Here is a 22432-nt window from a genome sequence, read left to right on the forward strand (position 1 = left end):
CGTCAATTTTGATTGTAGTGGTTGGTCTGACAGAGGCGCTAATTGTACCCACTGTGGTGATTGTATCTTGAAATGGTTTGCATTGGTCCAATCACGGGGATTTCAGCTTTCAAACTGTGCATCATGAGTATGAACTTAACATAGCAGCTGTGTGCACATACTGAAAGCTGCTGCCAGGACTTGACGGCCCGCACAAGTTTTGACCAGCTAGGTACAACGTACGACGGGGGCTGCTTTTTAAAGAATTTGTAGGCAGCGCTATTGAGCCAATTTTTCATAACCACGACCCCAAACAAAAAACAACGCTTCTGATGTGCGTGCCAAATCTTGTGAGATTTCGAGCATCCCCAGCCATGTTAAGACTAAAAAGGCTTTTGGGGGCGCTATAGAGCAAACGTGCGATCGCCAATCCCAAAAATGACAGGAAGTGCAAAATGGCTAACTTCCTATTGAGCAAAATCTCATAAAAGGCAGAAATGTGGTCTTTGCAATAAGAGCAATAATCCGACCAAACCTCATGATCAAAGAAACTGTGTCCAAAACATGATGTTTGTTTAGGGTCGCTATTGACCCCCCCTGGCCACGCCTAAACCCAATCACTGCAGAACACTGGATTTCCCATTTTCGTGCGTGGGCCCTAATAATAATCCTAACAATTACAATAGGGACCTCACAGCGGTCGCTGTTTGGGCCCTAATAATTATATTATTTAATATAAATATTGATGCCAGTCTCTACCATCAGTGTATTAAGTGTTGGGTGGTGGTGTATAGATAAGATGCTTGCCTTTGGTATGGGAGACCTGGGTTCAATTCCCACTGTGGCCCATCCAACATTGTGTCCCTGAGCAAGACACTTAACCCTCATTGCTCCAGAGGCGTGCGACCTCTGAGATGTATCGTAATTGTAAGTCGCTTAGGATAAAAGCCACTTCCATATGTGGTCCAAATCTGATACAGATCGGATCTTTTTAAATGCAACTTCAGTCTGGACACGCGCATTGGATTTGACCTGACATCACTCTAGAGCAGCAATTCTGCTGTAGACATGCGCTATGAACGAAAAAGCTACACAAAAGCCATTATTAAACTTGTGGCTCTCTTCCTTTTCTACCTCGCTCTGAGAGAAAGAGAGAGAGAAAGAGAGAAAGAGAGAAAGAGAGAAAGAGAGAAAGAGAGAAAGAGAGAGAGAGAGAGAGAGAGAGTGAGAGTGTGTGTGTGTTGTGGGGAAGTTGTGTTGTACAGCACCAGAAACTGTAAAGAAAAGAACAGAAAGTTGTGAACACTTAATAATAAGTCATAATTCGGGAGAAATGTGACTCGTCAAAAGACAATGGAAAAACGGGAGTGTCCCGCGAGCTAACCTCTGTTGCTCCTTGTTTACTTCTGTAGCCTGCAACTGTGTGACGTCTTGTTATTCTTCCACGCATGCGGGTCACTTTCAGGCCGCAGACAGTCAACAAAAAAAAACACAGATCTGGGGAGAATATCCGAACTGAGCATTAAGGCCATTAAGGATGAATCTAGGGCAGTAGTCAGCAATAGGCGGCTTGCCAGCACTAATATCTGGCTCGTGGCCAGATTATTTTGATATATTCTGATATATATATATTTTGATATATATTATAGCAGCTGGTGCTGAAATTGATCTCACTCATGACAGCAAAAGTTACTCACATAATAACTTTCTCTTAAGTGATTGTGCCCACAAAATAAAAGCGCAAGAACATTTTTGCAGCAGTATTGTACTTTATGTCGTGTTTAATTGAGAGCTTTTACTTTGAAAAGTTCTGAAGGAAATTCAAAAGAGCCTCTGGCTTGCTTGACACACCTCTGAAAAAGCCATCCGAAAACGTGAGATCGTGGATTCCCCTGAATTAGAAAAGCAGGGATTTCCTCTGCCTGGAGTTGGGACAGGAAAATAAGCATCCATAGGTTGATGTGGACTTATTGCCAGACTTATTTGCTGACCCCTGATCTAGGGTTTCTAGCAACCCCCACAACAAAATAATTACACATACCAACAAGTAGAAGGGCCGTAGCTTTATGGAAATACATTGGTCAGACAGACCTGAAGAGCAAAGTGCCGAGCTTCCTGCAGTCTGCTCTGGGAGGGGAAGTGGTTGGTGAAGGAGGAGCCGTCTGGGAGGCGGAACTGTATCCTCGCTATGGTGCTGAGAGAGACAGCGCACACACACACACACACACACACACACACACACTAAAATTCAAAACACTGCACAGAAGCTCTGTTGAGTACATGTACATATGTATGTATGTGTGTATAATTCTTTTTTTGTCTCACTTCAGCCCTTCCTCTCCATCTCTTATGGGGCCTCATGTTACCTTTTGTCAGACTTGTAAGTTGGAGTAAGCCTTTATTAGTTAATCTACAACAGTGAGACAAAGCTGTGTGGAAAAGCACCATTTTTATGGAAGTGCATTTTCTCCTGCAGTGCTGGCTGTTCTATTCCAACTTTTTCCCCCAAGGAGGACGTGCTTCTAAACGAAAAGTTTAGGAGCACACAAAGTAATTTAGTAGCACACCCTGTTTTTATTAATGCTAAGTACTAACTTGTCAATAATTATACCGGCTCACTGTCCTGTCCTGTGCATATATCACTCCTTGGTCTCCATGAACTCTTTACCTCCTCTCCCTGACTAATGCCTCCTTACTGGCCTCCTGTTCAGCCTGCCTGGCCTGCAGCAGGGCTTGCTTAGCAGCTTTCTCCTCCTCCTGGGTTTTGGCATAGCGGGCTGCTCTGTCAGCTCGGTCCTGCAGGGAAGATGGGACAAAGGTGTAAAAATATCTCACATATGTTATGATGAGGTGTCTGCATTGTTTCAAACAGGAGCAACAGTTCCAGCTAAACCTAGTAATGGCATGTGAATCTCTTCTGGCATTTTCATCATTCCAATTTTTAGTTTAAGTTCGATGCTTCACCATCAAAGAGGAAGCTGTTGTAACTTCACTGTACATACTCATATCTCTGCCAAATTCCACATGTTTGATAAGGGTCATGCCCAGAACAAATTTACAGGCGGGTTAGTGACCGGTCCAAAATGAGCGATAATTCAGGGCGCATGTCCCAACCTCCAACTCCTGCGCCGCGGGCCGCGTCACACCACAAGGCCCCACCCAACACCGCTTCCAGCTTTAATTATTAGGGTCCGAGCAAGAAACATGCCAGGACGTATTGAAATTGAAGGAATTATTAGGGGTCCAAGCCCGAATGGGGCTAGGAACCAGGATTGCAAGGCATCAGGTACCTAGATCCAGCGGAGCTTGGAACCCTATTGTTTTATAAAGATTATTATTATTATTATTATTATTATTAGGCCTCCAAGCTCCTCCTCGAAGGATGGACATATCAATGTCAAAACTGTCCCAAAAACATAGTGATGAAGCCCTGTTGGCTGCTATGGTTTAAGTCTCTAACACAGATTGAGCAGAATTTGTTGCCCATGTTTCCTGGGAATAAAATAAACAGTTGTCATTTCATGATACTTTAACACTTAATACATTGTTTTTTGGACCAATTAAATAAATATACAGTATACTGTATAATGCTACATGATAAATAAAAGGCTCCAAATAGACCCAGTGATCGGTATTGCTTTCAGCAATCGGTGATCGGCCCAAAAAATCTTGATCGGAGCACCTCTACCTGACGGAGCACGTATCAGAATGTGCTCATTTGCAGAAGTCTATGTCTTTAAAAACATCAAAATCCTGGATAGATGGTCTGAATGCGGCATAAATGTCGGTCCTGACAGGTTTATAACTATAGTTTTCTGTTTTGCTGCTTAAATGTCCCATGATATTTACTGCTCACATGGAAACATCTCAAATGACTGACAGCAGCCTCTCTAATCATGAAAGTAAATTGTTAAAGAAACACGACCAGTTCATCAGAGTTTCTAATTATGCAGTGCAGAGAGGATGCACTGCATTAATCGGAAGGTCGGCGGTTCAATCCCCGGCTCCTCCAAGCTGCATGTCGAAGTGTCCTTGGGCAAGATACTGAACCCCGAATTGCCCCTAGCGGCTGTTCCAGTGTATGAATGTGCGTCAATGTTAGTTTCTGTTTGAGCACTTATGAATGTGTGTGACTGGTGAATCCAGATGTAGTGTAAAAGCGCTTTGAGTGGTCAAAAAGACTAGAAAGGCGCTATACAAATACAGAGCATTTACATTCACTCTTAACAGAATTTCTGTATGTATCATATAGCAGCCTGACTCAGGGCTCGAGACTAACGGCGTCCTGTCGTCCTGGGGACGATAGAAAATGTGTTTGGGACGAAGAGAAATATTCTGTAGGACGCCTCTAGGACGAAAGGAATTGTGTAGACCTATGCGTTTATTTATTACGCTTAGCAAATGACAAACTGAACTGACCGAGCGCTGACTACAACAGAGGCTGTCTTCTCACGCTGTTACTACAGTCACACCAGACTCACACAGGAGGCCAGCTGTTCACCTGTTCCCGCGTTAGGCTACAGGTCCATCTGTCCTCTCAGTCACAAACGGCTTGCTGACCTCTCTGTGTAGGCTAGCATTAAGCGCCACACATCAATCTTGTCACGCAGTGAAAAACAAACCAATATTCTATTAACATCAACTAGTGGCGAGAATCATCTCCACCCAGTTGATAAAACTCAGCATATGGTGTAATCGTAAAGTAACCCGCGCACGCTGAGATACTGCCAGCAGACTCGCTGGTATAGTTTTGCATTATAAACATCTAAAACCTGAAGCACAATCTGGCTCTGTTTGGGACTGTGAGCTGCACTTTATCGGAGCTGCAGAAGTTAACTTGAGGATTTGCGTGAGATGTCTGCCTGATTGTCAGTGATGGTTTCAGTTTCTACCTCTGATGATGTGCAGCGCACTGGTCTCATTCAGTACAGTCTGAAGGGGAGCACAGCAGAGTATAGGTCAGGTAGACTTTTGAAAAAGATTATGAATTCTCATTAAATATGATGTTAGCCTCATAATATTATGATTTTCTTCTGGACATGTCAAGAGAACACAGATATGTGAGATTCTGAATGTGCAGAAAGTTTCGAACATGAGCAGAAAAGCTGCTGAAACAAATTCCAGGAGTTTATAACTGAACTGAAATTAAATCATTTATGATCAAGGTAAAAAGGTGCCACAACAGATAACTTTTCAGTATTGTTTATAAATCTTCAGGACGGTTCAAATTGTTTTTTAGGACGGTTCCAGGACGGAGGTCAAAAAAGTTAGTCTGGAGCCCTGGCCTGACTACTGTTCTTTCACATTCAGTCCTACAAACTGTGATGTCCTTTTTAGGTAGGGTAGCTTACCAAGGCGATCTGCTGTTTGACCCGCTCCCTGGCAGCCTTCTCCTCTGCCTTCTCCCGGTTCCTTTCCTCCAGGAGTCGCTTGGTCTTCTCCTCTTCCTGTTTCTTCTTTAAGTCCTGCATGTCCTTCCCCACCTTTCGCCGCACTATTTCCTTTCTAATCTCATTCTGAATCACAGGCAACACACAGGTAGGTCAGGGTGGGCCACATTAATTATGCATTTCAATCAACATTCACACTACGGAAAACTCACCATGTGTCTGGTCAATAGCAAATTTCCCTAGTTCATACTATACTTACATTGCTAGGTTTCATAGGAGGCCCATGAAATATAGGGAGTAGTATTTAGTGCCCAAAATAGGCTTTTCTCCTTACCTCTTCTTCTCCCATCTTCCTTTGCTCTCGTCTCTCCTCCAGTTTCTTGGTTAACCTGATGCAACAATATAATGATGAAATATCACAACCTACCTTGAAAATTATAAATGTAGGGTAATGGCAGGTTTTTAAATCCATTAGTGCATGGAATTTCCTTCCTCATGTTTGCTAATTTCTAATTAGCTCTCATTCTAATTCATTACAGTCTGAGCAGTTTATAGCTGCGTTTCGACCAGAGGAACTATACCTTTGGAGGAACTCACTGTGTTCCCACCAGAGGGACCAGGGTCTAAATGTAGTTCTGGGGTCTTCATTTTACCCCCTAAAAAGTCCCTGCTCAGTGGTAGTACTTTCCGAAAGTACCAGGTACTTTGGGGGGGCGGGGCATGCCTTGCAATGAAATTCTGAATGGGCAAGTAGAGGCTACTGGCTTTAACTGGAGAATGTCGGCTGTTTGTCTGCTACTGCTCCTCTCTTTTCCTCCTTTGTTTGTAAACCAATAAATCAAAATCAGCAGTCACATAGCACACGTCTCGCCGCTGTCTGCCTGAGATCAATCAATTGTTGGCATTAAATGTAATAATAGCAGCCTGCCTGGGTGTGTTTACAGCAAACAGCTGATGGAGTTACTACTGGGTCCAGAGTTCAGGGAGTTTCTACACGGAGCTGAAGTTGGTCTCCTCTTCAAAACCAGCTGAACAGCTGATTATAGCAGGTAATAAAGCTCGTTAAACATCCTGTTCGTCTGACGCAGGCAGACACAGACATGTGCTTTCAGCTGATCTGCAGCTCTTGTCGCTCGAAATGTTTTGATAACCTTCCAAACTGACGCGATTTTAATTTTGCGTTGTTTTATCTGTGCTGGAGTTATTTTAAGAACTTGATGGTTTTATCCAGTTTGTTATCCACACATGTTTCGTGGATGTCCGCCTGAGATCGTATGACGGCATTAAATTTATAGCTGGGAAACAGCAGCCAGCGTTCAGCAGTGTGTTTACAGCGAGCAGCTGATGGAGTTACCAGGGTATATACAGGAATCCTGAAGTAAAATTCAATGCCTTTCTCAACATATTGTAAGACTGCCGCGCCACTTTGAGCTAACCGATTAAATCAGCCACACACCTTTAAAAGGGACATTTTTGAGTTTTTAAAAGGAATTTCAATATATTTATAACATATTTATTGCCTATATGTCATCAGGTTGTAACGCCATCTAAAACTTGAGGCATTCTCCAACTCTCTCAGTTACCAATAACAGCCTGTATGGGCCAACTGTTCTCTATGTGAAGGACTGGTCAGATTTCACTGTACCTACATAAGCTATGACATTTATGTACGCAACATTACAGCAAATCATGTGAAAGTGTAATTTTGTGTTTTACTTGGTTTAAACTAGATAATGTGAGCTTGCCTGCAAAGATATGTGTGATAACTTTCATCAACCACTTGATCAATACAACAAAATTCAAACAGGCCAGGAGGGAACAAAGATGAAGAGAATAAACGGAGTGATGAATGACATAAGTATTGTAGGCGATGCAGCACAGGCACAACCTGCAGGAGGAACTACTCTAAATGACTGTATTAGTATAATATTATAACACTAAATTAAAAGTATTTTGTTAATTTAAGAGTAAACTAAGTTTGATATTATTATTTTCATTATGTTACTATATAATATATAACTTACCACTAGTATAATATTAATTCAAATTACAGCTGTTTCAGTCTGGGGTTGTTTTTTATTAACTTTGTGCAAGAAAAATGCTCTAGGCTACATGATATTCTCAAACCTTGATTTTAGGCAGGCTACTAACTCGTCAATAATCATACCCATTTATGCAGTACAATTATTAATTATTTAATTAATAATTAATTAACAATGAGTTCAACATTTATAAAGTTTGTTGCAGAACATCAAACTTTTTTAAATCCCACTCCATCCAGGCTGTGATTGATCTGTTCACAAAAATATTACAGCGTTTAAAAGTATTATTTGGAGGTGCATCCAAATCTCAGCAAGCAGGCAAAACTCGGCACAACACCGGCCAACCAGGTTTATCCCGTTACTCCTGATCGCCACTCCGACTATGTTTTGGACGATTAGCATTGAGGGTCCGGTGGGGTGGGAGATTACAGTTGGTTGTACTCGTAAAGCATTTTTCTGTTGCATGGATCTATTTTTTGGAGCGTTTAAGAGTGAAACAGGCGCACAGTAGATCCCTGCGCCCAACGTTACAGAAATGAATCACACAGTCGCTACTCACTGCCTGTCTAGTAATAACTTTTGGACAAAACAGGATTTTCACATTGAAATAAATATCTTCAAAATTGAATACCTTGTTAAATGGCGATTAAGACTTTTTAATGGCCTTAATTTTCACAAAATTTATTTATTACCTTTTAAAACTTTTTAAGACCCCGCAGACACCCTGAGTTACTGGGTCCGAAGTTGTTGTTTTAGGTTTTCTTCAGCCAGGAAGTTTCTACAAGGAGACAAAGTTGGTCTCCTCTCTGAAACAAGATCGTTAAAAATCCTGTTCCTCCGACGCAGGCTGAAACAGACATGTGCTGTCAGCTGATCTGCAGCTCTTGTTGGCTGGAAATGTTGTAATAACCTTCCAAATTGTTTCAATTTTATTTTTGTGCTGCTTTCTCTGTGCTGGAGTTATTTGAAGAACTTTGTGGCTTTATCCAGTTTGTTATTAAAATGTGTTACTAACGTTATCGCATCTCCACATTATACTCCCATACAAAAAGCTGCTTTAATGGTCGAGCACAGCCTGTAGTTTTTCATTATATTTCAGTCAAATCTGATGTTCATTTATAAATGTTGCTCATGGATAGTGGTTACATAATGATGCCTGTGCATCGCTGTCTACAGCCTACGTCAGCTGGTTAATCTGCCTAATCTTCACAGGTCTTTAGACCACAGTGGAAACGCACACAATAGTGGGCTGAAGGAACCTTTTTGTTCCTTGAAAAGAGATCCGGGGACTTTTGGTCGAAAAGTGCCTAAAGACTCTGGAATGAACCGTAGCTTGACTGGTTGGTTAAGCTCGCCATTGGTTGATATATCTATTCCCGGTTTAATAAAATGGGATTCTGACAATTTATTGAGTGTGTGTATGTGTAAAGGTTTTACATAGGTGAGGGAAAAAAATGCTGAAAATTCAAATATCGACATGTTAATAGATTTTATCTATCTATTAACAAAATGCAAATTAGTCCACCTACAAGTGGGAGATCGACCATCTGGTGACCAGGTGCAGCCAGAACAATCTGGGGCTCAACACTCAACACAAGACAGTCCATCAGGACCAAAACCTCTCGCCACAAAAACAGCTTCTTCTCGTCTGCAGCTAGCCTCATTAACAAGGCCCGGGTCCCCCACTGACACTCCCCCCTTTCAAATGATACAAATGTCTCTGCACAAACCTGGCACATCGCACATTTTTGTTGTTGATCTTTGTTGTTGTATATTTTTATATTGTCAATTTATATATTTATGTACACAATACTCTCTTCCGTTGCAACACGTCTGCACAACACAAACCTGGAATAATGCACATGCAAATATTTGCCACTTATTCTTTCTCTGCAAATAGTTATTTTTTTCTTATTATTTCTTATATAACTTGTTTATATTTATATATTTCTACATTTATTTATGTTGATGTATGTTTGTCTTCGTGTAACATCTTATCACCAAAGCAAATTCCTCGTAAGTGTAAAACACTACTTGCCAATTCATAGTTTTCAGTCACGTGACATGCGCGGCAACCTGGAGGGCACTGCGGTAATGTTTACTTTTACCTTGTGGATTCCCCACAAGGTAAAAGTAACCTCACCTAACATAGCTCAGGCTTGTCTCCTCGATTAGTGCACCTGAAAGCTACTACTACTAATTACTTTGTATTTTGGTGATTGATAAATATATAATCTATTAACATTTTTATTTTTGAAAGCATTCTTACTTTTTCCACACTTGCCTAAAAAGTTTGCTGAATACTGCATATATGAGCAAATTAAGGGTCAGTATGAGAATTAGGTCAGTAACTTATTGGTCATTCTTAGCAGCTATGATGAATGTCGGTAACCAGGGAAATCTCAGCTTTGTGAAGCTAATGTAAAAGTGATGATGTAACACCTACGATAGATAGATCGATCGATAGATAGATAGACATTCGAGCACATGTGCTTCTAAGATATGTAGGTATCTGGTATTTTTTATTTATTTATAGTTTTTAAAAAGATATTGTTTTGAAAGACGTTTTGAAAATTTGACACATTGAATAGAGCAGGGGTGTCAAACTAATTTTCACTAAGGGCCACATTAGTAAAATTTCTCTTTTATTATAACATCCATCCATCCATCCATCGTCAAACACTTATCCTGCGCACAGGGTAGCGGGGGGCTGGAGCCAATCCCAGCTGACATCGGGCATGTTATAACATAAATTAATAAATTTATCAGATTTAAAAACAAAGACAAATATCATCAAACTTAATCTTTTACAGTAACTTTTCACTTTTTCACAGTCCAGAGGTGCAGAACAATGGTAAAACAAATAATTGTGAGCTGCTAATAACATGAGGGACAGATGTGGCATTTGATAAAACAAATAGTCCAGCTGCACACAGCCTTGCAGAGGGCATACATCCAACTAATGACAGATAGTTTGATTACCTGGAAAAAAGCAGACGTATAGGCTACTGGAGCCTAAGCCACACTACATGATCGGTAGACCGTCAGGCTATGATCGGGAGTCAGCGGGTGATCTGCAGTCGCCAGTCGTTATGTGTAAACTACTCAACAACGCATCAAAACGGCTCCCCGACACATTTCTGACACATCACCGATGTCTTCCAGATATCTATCATGCCAAATAGTTTTTTTCACGTCTGTTTGAATCAGTTTGACAGCCTGAATACAACCTTCAAATGTATAATGCAACTGCAAATCTGCCAGCTTCTTTCTGAGATCACTTTTTCCAACAAATGTGACAATATTTCTCTGGGGAGTGCAGTTATAGACAGTGGCAGTGCTGTGATAAAAGTACAACAGCTTCGACAGTTTGTTGGAGTTAGCAACAGTAACTGAGGTGGGCGTGGCTTAGCAAAGGGTCAATTAGCCACTTTTAGCGATGTTTGCTTGGTAACAGAGAAGAGAGATGCACTGTTTGCAGCTGGTCTCCTCTCCAGCATTATTAAATATACATTTCCCTGGCAGTGCGTATTTTCTAGCGAGCCAAACTAACTGACACAGTCAACTGACGTAGACTCAATGCACGCAAGAACGTAGGGTGTGTTGCGAAATCTCACCTATTTTTTATAGGCTAATGACCAATCGATAGACTTAACTCATCTTAAGTGTTTACTTTGGCATTAGTCAGAGATGTGATTGGTATAGGACAAAAAGCAGGAAAATAAACGGAAAACAAAAACACACTGCGCAGCGCTGTGGGACTTCTCCCGAGTACATTTGATGTTATCACTAAAAACTTCATATTCACATTTAGGGCTCTATCTACAGCCTGGAGGAGGAACTACTACAAATTACTGTATTAGTATAATATTATAACAGTAAATAAAAAGTTTAATGTTTATTTTGTAGTATATACTGTTAGTAGGGCTGAAAGATTTTGGAAAATTATCTAATTGTGATTTTTTTAACCGATATTGCGATTTAATATGCGATTAATTTTTAAGCTCTTTACCTTCTGTATTATTCAAAACAGAAAGGCAGTAAATCAGTGTATAGTGTGACCAACACAATATTAGATTAGTACTACACTGTTCTTTCTTGTGGGTCAGGCCTGTGTTATGATGAAATCAGGTGATGCATGAATTATTATTATTATTATTATGAGCAATTGTGGAGAAGTATCAGATTTTAATAATATGAGAAAGATAAGGTAAGATAAGATATAAGATCTCTGCCTTTTGGCTAAGATCAAGTAATTTGAGTAAAGTCATGACATGAAATGATATAATATCATCAGGTCAGTCTACCTATACAGACCACAAGAAAAACACAGTTCACCACAGTGTGTGACAGTAAGCGCTCGATACAAAACTCACAGTTCAACCACTAATTAATGCTACCTTATCTCAGTTCAAATCTCCCAGGAGTCCATCTTTCTGTATCCCAGTAAGCAAACAAAAAAATACTCAGTTTGAGGTTCAATTCAAACGTTGGCCAACAAAAATAAAACCAAGTGTCGCCTCTCTTGTTAAATAGACGAGCTTAGTAATTCTCAGACAACACCGGAGTTCCCCCTCAGCATCCGATGCTGGTCAGCAGCGCACTGGCTGTAACCAGACTGTAACTCGGGACAGACTGGACCTCTGTTACGCGTTTTGGTTTCAAACGCCGTTTCACAGATATTCCCTGAGCTGACTGGTGGCTGTGTGTGTGACGCAGGCGGCGATCGCCACAATGCACTTACCTCACTACACGTGTCGTTCTGTTGTGCATTTTTGCTGTCCGTCAAAGCGGCAGGTGGCCCGCCGATTTCACCCACCACCACGTTACCCGCGGGTGCTACTTTCATTCCCTGGGTGACACTAAAGTTTCTGTAGTGTCAGCTTCTGTCAAGCTTAAGGCCATTGTACAACAACAACTCAAGGTACAGCGTATTCCTGCAAATTCCTGCAGTTCCTTTAATGTTGCTGTAGGCCTCTTGGAAGCCTCCCTGACCAGTTTTCTTCTCGTCTTTCCATCAATTTTGGAGGGACGTCCAGTTCTCTGTAATGTCACTGTTGTGCTATATTTTCTCCACTTGATGATGACTGTCTTCTGTTCCATGGGTTATCTCATGCTTTGGAAATTCTTTTCCTTCTCCTGACAGATATCTTTCAACAATGAGATCGCTCTAATGCTTTGGAAGCTCTCTCTGATGCAACTACAAAAAAGTCAGGAAAACCCTACTAGAACAGCTGAACTTTATTTGTGATTTATCAGAGTCACTCTAAATCAGGGGTCGGGAACCTTTTTGACTGAGAGCGCCATGAACGTCAAATATTTTAAAATGTAATTCCGTGAGAGCCATACAATATGTTTAACACTAAATACAAGTAAATGTGTGCATTTTATGTAAGACCAACACTTTTAAAGTACAATAAGTCTCTGAATTCTTTTTAATAACGTTGTTATGCTGTTGCTAACCAATGATGAATAAAGTACTTCTTACCATTAATACGACTTCTGGTGCTGCATGGTTTTGCTGATGGCTTTGTAGTCTGGTTGATACGTGGTAAGGTTAAGCTTCATGCAGGCGTTGAGGCTTCCATCCGTTAAACGTGATCGTAGGTTGGTCTTGATGTTCTTTAGATGTGAGAAAGACTGCTCACATGCGTACGTAGAGCCAAACATTGTCAGTACAGCAATACTCACACGCTGCAGTGTGCGGTATGTGACGGGAAGCGCGTTCCAAGTTTTGACAATTAGCTGGTCTGCGGGTTGAAGTTTTTTCATTTCTCCCCACTTGTGTTTGCTCGCCAACTCTGCTTGCTGTCGTGCAAGTCTTTCCAAATCTTCATTCAGTGACTTGAACTTATTCACCCACATGTCTGAGGCCTTCAGGTCAGCAGCTTGTAGGTCAAAATCTCTGACGGAGACACCGGGGATGTAACTCAAGTCGGCGCTATCCACTGCACACTCGTGTGGATGGGTGATGAACTTAAAAAGACGAGTGCGCTCACGAAATTCTCCAAAGCGAGCTTTCAGTGACTGCATGAGATTAGATGTAAAGCCCGCTAGCTGCTGAAGATCAAGATGTTGAGCAGGGTCACTTGCTGTGCATGCATATTTAAACTCTACCAGTTTTTCAAAGTGTAGTAAACGACCTATTTCAATGTCAGCGATGAAGAGTTCCAGCTTGTTTTCAAATGCAAACACTGCTTGTTGAAGGGATAAGACCTTGCATTTTCACATTGAGCTGGTTCAGATGTTCAGTCATGTCCACGAGAGCCACTCAGGAGCCACTCAGTGTTAGCTAACTCAGGATGCTTGACGTTTTTCATTTCAAGAAAAGTCTGGATTTCACTCAGACAAGCCGCGAAAAGGCTGAGCACCTTCCCTCTTGACAACCAACGCACATTGCTGTGCAGAAGCAGACCAGGATAATAATCCCCACCTTCATCTAGCAGTGTTTTAAACTGGCTATCATTTAAAGCTCGGGCAACAATAAAGTTGACCACCCGAATGACTAGCGACATCACCTCACCAAGCTGCTCGCCACACATCTGAGCACAAAGCGCCTCCTGATGCAGTGAAAACTTAGGATGGGTCTCTTTTCATGTTCACGAACAAGCGCTAGGAATCCTCTGTTTTTCCCCACCATGCACGGAGCACCATCAGTACACACCGAAATAAGTTTATCCATCGGTAGAGGTCTTTCTTTTGCGAACTCGGCGAGAGACTTGAATAAATCCTCCCCTCTTGTTGTCCCTTTCATAGGCAAAACAGCAAGACTTTCCTCACGTAGTGTGTCACCGACAGCATCTTGCAATCACGCTGATCGGACTATATATATAATCATGATGCCTGCTCAACCAGTGACCATCCATCAGCCATCGCCGGCCCAACTCTAATGTGGGTTCACTTATAAGAGTTTGTTGATGCCAAAACACTGCATAACAAAACGGATCTCTGTCGTGAGATTTTGTCAAGTGTCCATCTCACACTCATGTGTGAGAGTTGGCTGCTCTATATTGGATATTTAGCTCATAACCAAACCTCCCCTACGTTGATTCCTAACAGTTAGTTTGGCTGCCATTTGTCAGGGTGTACCCCGCCTTTTGCCCAATGTCAGCTGGGATTGGCTCCAGCCCCCTGCGACCCTGTGGTTGACGATGGATGGATGGACAGAGATCAACACAAAGCCCATTTCTGTCTAGAACGTACAGAGCTTGACATGTATGTGCGATCCTACCTTTCAACCTTAGTATCCAGGTTTTCTTCACTCGGAGAACACTGTGGAGCATGATCTGAAGATGCATTCTCTGCAGGAGTCCCTGTGGTTGAAAGGCTTCCATCATCTATCAAGAACAAACACACAAACAGAAAGTACTGGCTTAATTCACTTGACCTCAAAGCAAATCACAGATTCTCTCATTTCATCCAATTTGTTTGATATGTGAATGAGTTAAGTTTGTAAAATGAGTTAAATACAGCAGGTTTGTTTACCATACCAGTGCTATAGGCTGTGTATAGATTTGTATGTGCACTGCCGATGTGGTGTTCATTAGCACCGCAAATGATCCGACTTGATTGCATTTTACGTTATTTTGACTGTGTGCGTGCTATGTGTCCTCTATGCGTGGTGTGCTGGAAAGGGGAAAGTTTACACTGTCAGCCAGGACTGCTTGACTGTAAGACTACTCACAAAGAAGCAGCATTCATGTGAGAAGTGGAAAGTAACGGAGAAAGAGGCAAACAGTTTGTACAAGTTTTTTCATCACTAAACAGACTTTTGATTTTTGGTTTTGAGGCGAGAAATCAACTGTGGAGAACTTGAATATTGGCAACGAAAGTTGTTGGCAAATCCAAAATGTGTTCAAACGTTTTCAGGGATGAGAAGCTCCACAAGCGCCCACGAGGTTAGCCGTGCCACAGAGCACCCTGGTCCCAGTTACTGAGACCACTGCAGCAGCAACAACAAAGCAGCAGAGGAAAGGCCATAACTGTGAGATAGTTTCAATGTTTGTTCCGTTGTCATTCTGTCATTACAATCTGAGTAATGGTTTAACATTTTAAAGTAAATCTAGAAACATCTAGCTTGTGATGTAGCCTACAGAACATTCTCTGCTTATAAAACTTAGAAGCATTTTGGAAAAATAAACTACAGAATTACTAACTATTATCATCACATTGTTAGTGTACAGTTGTGGTTACAGTACTTGCTTTTATTTTGTATAGTTCCAAATTTAGTTCATTAGTTCCAAGTTGTTAAAAAGTTAAACCTCCTTGGCAAATTGTGAGCTTATCGTTTTGGGTGATGAAGCCTGGCTGTTGTCTTGGAACAGCCTCTCCATAGGTCTTTGTATTCCTGGTTTTGAGGTTTCATGGATGAAGCTGGCAAAGAGAACGCTCTTTTAGGTGTTAGCTAACATGTTAAGTGCAACAGTAAATCAGTGAAATATAGGAGGAGCTTACGCCGTCTTGTCTTCTTCCCTGGTTTCCCCCTGGCGTTGATGCTAAGGTTCATTCATTTGAGACATCAAAGCACTTGTGATTTGCACTACATAAATATAATTGATCTGAAATGAATGTTGTTTTTCACATGTGTTATTTTCCCTCGTGGGGGTGGGGGGATGTGACATATGATCATAATAGAATGTGTATTTTCTGTCTATAGGAGCAGCTTGACTTTGTAAAACTGGAAACTTGATCTAACAATGCAGAGGTACATGGCCTTCTGAAAAGAATCTTTTAATTTCATCTTTCATTTCTACGCGGCGTACAAATTAGTTCTTTTAAGCATGAAACCTACTACAAACTGAAGCATAGCAGAAATTTCTGTGCATTCTACTTTCCAATGCTGAAAAGTGAAAGAGTATCTTGATAGATCTGGAGCCCAAACTCCCCCTTTTTTAACTTACTGGACATTAATTGTGGTAGAGCTCTCTCTTTGTCTCTGAGTATGTTTTTTCTTTCTACCTTCCTACAGAACATTAAAAATGTAGTCTAATTTTTGCATCATGTAATTCGGCTCAAATAATGCAAAAAAAGGACTGCTTGTAGATCAAAGATCCTGCACTAATTAAGCAGAATCTGAATGAGGCCCTTGTTGCCAGGGGAGCACCAAGGTCTGTTGCATTTGCCCACTTGATGTGTGAGCCAGGATCCCTCACCTTTCTCAGTTCCTGGTGCTACTGCAGACTCTGTGGCCACTGCTGTTGACTTAATAGGCAGTGCTGAAGCTGAGGCTGGAGCTGTACTGTCACACAGGCTGCTCTCCAAAGCAGCACTTGCCTCTGGTAACACTGCCCCACCTCCAACCTGCTGAGAATGCATCTGTCAGGAAAATAAGGAAAGATCATTACAAGAAAGAACACCATGTATATAGCAGCTTCAGTGGCAGAGGCTCACGGGTTAAGAGGGAGTGATGTACTTGCTTTCAACTACACAGTGGCATGCACATTATGGCTACTCCACATAAAGTTGGCTGTGCACATCCTCAGAAGTGAACACTGTGTGACGAACCACATGCAATTAAGCACACGCAGTATATCATGATATGAAGTAAGGTACGAACGACATACAGCAGAGTTACTACAAACTACAATAACAATGGAAGACAGTTAAGAAAAGACAAAGCTTGTAGCCACTGGTGCTTTTTCTGCCATGATCTTTACAATATTACCAACATACACATGATCTGGCTGCCAGTGATGATCCGTTGCGTGTGTAGGTGTGTTGCGCTACTGTCTGGAAAGGATTAGGGGTTACTTTACTATTCTGCCTGCTGACAAACGAAGATGCACGGTGGTCTTAAACTGCCAGGGTCCACTCACTACTCAGTGACACCAATACAACACTGAGGTAAGATCCCACCAGCTACAGAAAGAAAAAAAACATCACCTGTGAACAATATCACCACTTGTATCCTGGAGAAGCCATCCCAGGCATATACGGTCTACCAAAGATTAATATAGACAGAGCCTCCTCAGGACCATTATCAGCAGCATCAACTCGGTTATCTATAACACTGACAAATATATCTCTACAGTCCTAGTGCCCTTGGTCGGCAACAATATAGTAAATGATAGTCAATGATAATCAGTGTCTGTATCATTGTAAAAGTATAGACTATAAATCAAATATATTTCAATTTGTAAACACAAAACGACCTACAAGTAGATTCATAAATCCACAAATAAACTCTTGATGATACTCAAAAAGAAGTGACTCATGTGCACATGAGGGTCAAATTTGGAGATTGTTTTCATTCCTTTTCAGAATTTCTCCAAATACTCTCTTCACAATTTGCAAAGAGTCTAAATTGTAATTTCAAACCACTGTTTCAAGAAAAGCGTCCGCATCCTGTGCAAAGCTCAGCATAGAAATGTCAAATCTGTTTGCGGATCGCTTTGCATTTTTCTACATATTTTGACACTGGTTTACCACAGACAGTGTGACTATGATCTACAAGTTTAGTCAGCCAATCAGGGGTTTTGCTTCTATGTGATATCATTTCCCCTAAATAAGCCCTTCAAAATAAGAGCTGAAATGTGTCAGAACGTGTACATCATCTACTCTGGATCTAATCCTTGCTTGATAACTCAAGTGCTGCATAATTATCCTGCTTTCATAGTGTGGTTGGTGCCTTTGTCATACAGCTTAATACTGAAGTACTAAGTATGCTGCAGTCTGTTTTGGGGGCATCTCTTGCTATCCCATTTCGTGTGAAAAGATTGTAGTTTGTGTCATTTGGACCAAGAACCACAGGACTAAATGACTATAGACCCGTTGCCCTGACCTCTGGTTTGAGTGCCTTGTGTTGTCACACCTAAAATCCATTACAACAGGTCTGTAGACAATGCGGTAAACATGGTCCTTCACTACATCCTCCAGCACCTGCACTCCTCAGGAACCTATGCTAGGATTCTGTTTGTGAACCTCTGCTTGTGTAAATTCTACAGCTGTGCACCATGGGGATTTAAGCTAAACACTAACATCAATGATCAATATGCTGTTCCTGATCTCAGCTTGGCAAGTTAGCAAGCTAACTAGGGGTGTGCCAAAAACTCGATACAGCAATATATCATTATACATTTTTCCACGATACTGTATCAATATTACAGCTCATCATATCGATACCTTAAAAAAAATAGCACTTTGCTTAGCGTTGAGCTAACCATCAATATATATATATATATATATATATATATATATGGGAATCTCCATTAACGTGCTATCGGACATTAGCATCGCGAAAATATAATCTTAACTACACATTTGCTGAAAATCCTGAATGACATACTGTGAAAGTACTTAAAGTACATGTTTCCTGTGCGCTGTGTGAAATAAAAAGAGAGCTGCTAACTTCACTGTCTTGATCTGCTAAGGTTAATCTGCTGCTTCTGCACTCCAAACTGACTAACTACAGAAACCCCAACGGGTCAAAATTCAGACCCAAAATTCCCAGTGGCCTAAAAATACAGCTATCACAAGGTGGAGAAAGGGCAGCATGATGCTGTGTCACTGAACAATTATCAATATGATGTTAAGTACATATTTGGCTTAGGTGGTACACAGCAATTTGTATTTTCAGCAAATAAATCAGTAAATTCAGTTGCATTTTATAACAATTTGTCATAGTTGCTCTGTAGTTAATTAATTTAACAGACAATATGAAAAATTTTCTGCAGAATTGTGCTGCTTGGATTTGCAGCAAATAAATAGAGAAAACTTTTTCACAGGCATTTTGTGTTTATAGTTAGATATCGTGATGTATCATTTTAGGATTCTCTAGTGATATATCGATTATCACAGAATTTCTGTATCGTGATATTATTGTGAGTCATATATCATGTATTGTAAAGGTACCCTGCAATTCCCACCCCTAATGCGAACACTTGTTATTTATTATTAAATTAAATAAAGTACAGCTGATGAGAATGTGACTAGATTTGCAATTGCCATATCAAGAGTCATTTGCATGGACAAAACAAAACCAGTGAGCTCACTGCAAATGAAACTGTACACAATCCAACCTTTGTGCCCATACCTGCTTAACTCTGTTGATTCTTTTCATCAGTTCGTCAGCAGACACACTGCCAGCGATAACCTCCAGAGGAATCCCATTCTCTCCAATAAAGAAGCTAGAGGGTACGCACACCACTGGATCTTTAAATAGTGGGGGTTAAGGAACAAGCTCCCAACAACTGACATTTTGTAGAACAGAGTATTTACATAACCAATAGCACTTTCCAATGATCATATACTTACAGAAAGCCATTTCTACCAGTCAAAATTATAAGATGGACTGTCAAGAGTTACAATTATGGAATCAACATATAGCGATGTCCCGATTTGATCTGGGCATATTTTAATAGATTGGTATTGGCTAAATTAAAGCTGTTACTCAGTGTCTTTACTGTACTTGAGTGTCTTTATTGTCTTTACTTGACCCATCTCACCCTGCTAGTGTTGCAGCACAGCTCTCCTTTACACTGAGCGTGTGAATATCAAAAATATGGTTGCACTGGAGTTCTGACGGTGGCAAAATACACAGATTAATTAAACTGCAATATTACTTATCAGCAAAAATCAGTGAAGAAAACATTAAGCTAGCAGCTTCTCATCACTTTCACAGATTAAAATGATAACCGTCTACGGCAGCAGGTCAGCTGTGGCTGACTAATTAAGTGAGTAACTTGACAAGAGAAACAAATAAACTTGTCGGTTGTCGAGTGTGGGCTCTCTGCAGCCAGTGTCTATTTAATTTAATTAAGTATTCAGTAACAGTAATACCAATCCATTAAAATATGCCTGGATCGTTCCCAATACCAACTTGGGATGTCTCTACTAACATTTCTAGATTAGCTAAACTTCTGCCAGACAAGATATTTTTAAATGGTTGAGGCATTTCATGTACTGGATATATCTAGTCTTAGGCACTTTTTTAAAAACATTTGTCAGTAAAGTGGGTTTAGTTCAGCAGTTTCTATTGGTCCATTCCATTTATGTAGTAGTTAATGTAACACAAAAAAAGATACAGATCTGGGAGAACTGCACACATGTCTCACTGTAGAAAAGATGTTGCAGCATCATGTAGTGAAACGCTATACACATTAACACATGTATTACATTAAATACCTGTGAAACTGATTGCGCCAAACAACTTGGAGGTGGTGTAATAATCAGGTGATAATGTTGATGTTTTAGTAAAAAGTAGAAGCAATGCTACATTAAGCTATCTGCGGTGAGGCGATTATTTTTTGCTGAGGTCGGCCAAATTAAAGGTTTATAAATATTGTTTACATACTAGTTTTGGTACAATCAGCTTCGTAAATGTTGCTAAGTTACACCATTTTCCTACAAGACACAGCAAAATCTATGTAATGTGGAGCGTAAAATAAGTTAATGTACATTTCTTTGTACATTGACAGTAGTTTGAACTTTTCTTAGCAGACAGAAGACAGCCCTGCAAAGGGTTTGTTTTAACAGTTGAGTTTTCCATTTAGGATGTTTTTATCTTATGTTTTCAGCTTTTTCTGACTCTTTCCTTGCAAATTAAATTCAGTACCATGCACTGTGCATTTAACTTGACACATCAGTACCTCTTGGCATCGACTCTGATGGCCACACAACAGTTCTGTGCTGCCTCTGAGACGTTGTCCTCCTCCCAGTTGGACATTAGCTGTGCTGACTGTTCATCTTCTCCTAATAACAGAGAAAGCAGAAATGAGGTTGATCCGCTATCATTTTAAGTGTCAGGTACCGGGACCTAACCAATCATAATCTGACTACTGTCACCATACCGGCCAGTCTTGAAACCTATAATATAGGGACGGTTTCAGAACAAAAGCAAAGGTCTGTGGGTCCTCCCCCCAAACAATGCAATTTATGAGACTTTCAGACAACAAAATAGTCACTTCTAATCTTACTCTAAACCTCAGGAACAGATAGTTAGCTCCTCTGGCCTGAACTTTGTGATTCTCTGGCATAAACTTCTGAAATTATCTCTGTCTGTCACTCACTGAGAGGACGAGGCGCGTGCAGCTGGCTTGTTGTCCGTGCAGAAACAGAAGTCTGTGTCGGCCTTGTACACGCTGCACAGTGACACAAACAGGTTGAGATAACGAAATGGAAAAAGGTGTGAACATTTGTCAGAAATCGAAATACGGGAGAATAGTGACCCCGAGAGGAAACCAACTGAGGGCACTGAAAACCGGGGAAATCGCGAGTGTTGTCAAGTAAATTCTGGTCACATCACTGAGCGACTTCTCTGTCCGGCCTTAAATTAATCTGGTTAGGCTGTTAGGGACACCAGGCGCTGTTGTAAAGACGCTGACATTTCCTTTAAAAACAACGTCGTTACACAGGCCAGTAACAAACACTAACGTTAACGTTACTAGCTAGCACATCACCATACATCATATTTAGGTAACTACATTACGTTAATGTCTTCTTTCGTTGGGTAATTTCCTTTAAACTTGCGTAACGCCACTTCTTATGTCTTTGACAGCTAACTGAATATGTTATCTGGCTAATGGCTTACAACTAACTTAACTTACCACGGCTAGCTGGCTAGCACGCTATCGCCTCTTTATCTAGCTTTACTGTCAGCTAGGAGACTTATCGACGCACACAAAACGTTACCTGTAATGACAACGACAAAGACGAAACTCCGCTGTTTAGCCAAGTTAATGGCATCAGGAATTGAGCCCTCAAACCAAAGCATCCTTCCGAGTTTCTGTTTTCTGTCTCTGCTTTAATGACGCTGTTGACCAGCTAAGCTACATCTGTTCATGCAGTCAGTCTGTCAGTGTCTAGCGTTACTTCCGAGCCTGAAAATGGAGTAGTGTGCCGATCAGCTGGTGGAGGGAGGCGCTTCAGGGACAAACCAAACACGAAGAGTATGGGGGTAGTCATGTTTCAATAATATACTGTGTGAACAGATGAGCGATCTGTGTGTAAATGTGTAATCTGTAAATATAAAACACTTTGCACAAACACAAAATTAAGATTTGTATACTCACAAAAATATTTTGC

General features: G+C 40.9%; 1 protein-coding gene across 4 annotated transcripts in view; it reads right to left on the reverse strand.

The window, feature by feature from the left end:
- The window catches only part of ubxn4 (UBX domain protein 4), a 34704-nt gene extending 12482 nt beyond the window's left edge, over nt 1-22222 (reverse strand). Inside the window, exons 1-11 of one of the 4 annotated variants that reach the window (XM_038719780.1) lie at nt 22040-22222; nt 21418-21489; nt 20998-21100; nt 20434-20462; nt 19443-19561; nt 16564-16726; nt 14643-14748; nt 5704-5758; nt 5331-5495; nt 2648-2775; nt 2071-2173 (exon numbers count right to left, since the gene is read on the reverse strand). In XM_038719780.1, the coding sequence (XP_038575708.1) occupies nt 2071-2173; nt 2648-2775; nt 5331-5495; nt 5704-5758; nt 14643-14748; nt 16564-16726; nt 19443-19561; nt 20434-20462; nt 20998-21100; nt 21418-21489; nt 22040-22121 (1125 nt within the window). In that variant the 5' untranslated portion in view covers nt 22122-22222. The remainder of the gene's footprint in view (nt 1-2070; nt 2174-2647; nt 2776-5330; nt 5496-5703; nt 5759-14642; nt 14749-16563; nt 16727-19442; nt 19562-20433; nt 20463-20997; nt 21101-21417; nt 21490-22039) is intronic. The other 3 variants (XM_038719779.1, XM_038719783.1, XM_038719782.1) reach the window with 3 other exon arrangements.
- Nucleotides 22223-22432: the final 210 nt, after the last annotated feature.

Source organism: Micropterus salmoides, unplaced genomic scaffold (genome assembly GCF_014851395.1).
Source record: "Micropterus salmoides isolate LMB-PRFRI ecotype aquatic unplaced genomic scaffold, ASM1485139v1 Ms_hic_scaffold_15, whole genome shotgun sequence".
Lineage (NCBI taxonomy): Eukaryota > Metazoa > Chordata > Actinopteri > Centrarchiformes > Centrarchidae > Micropterus > Micropterus salmoides.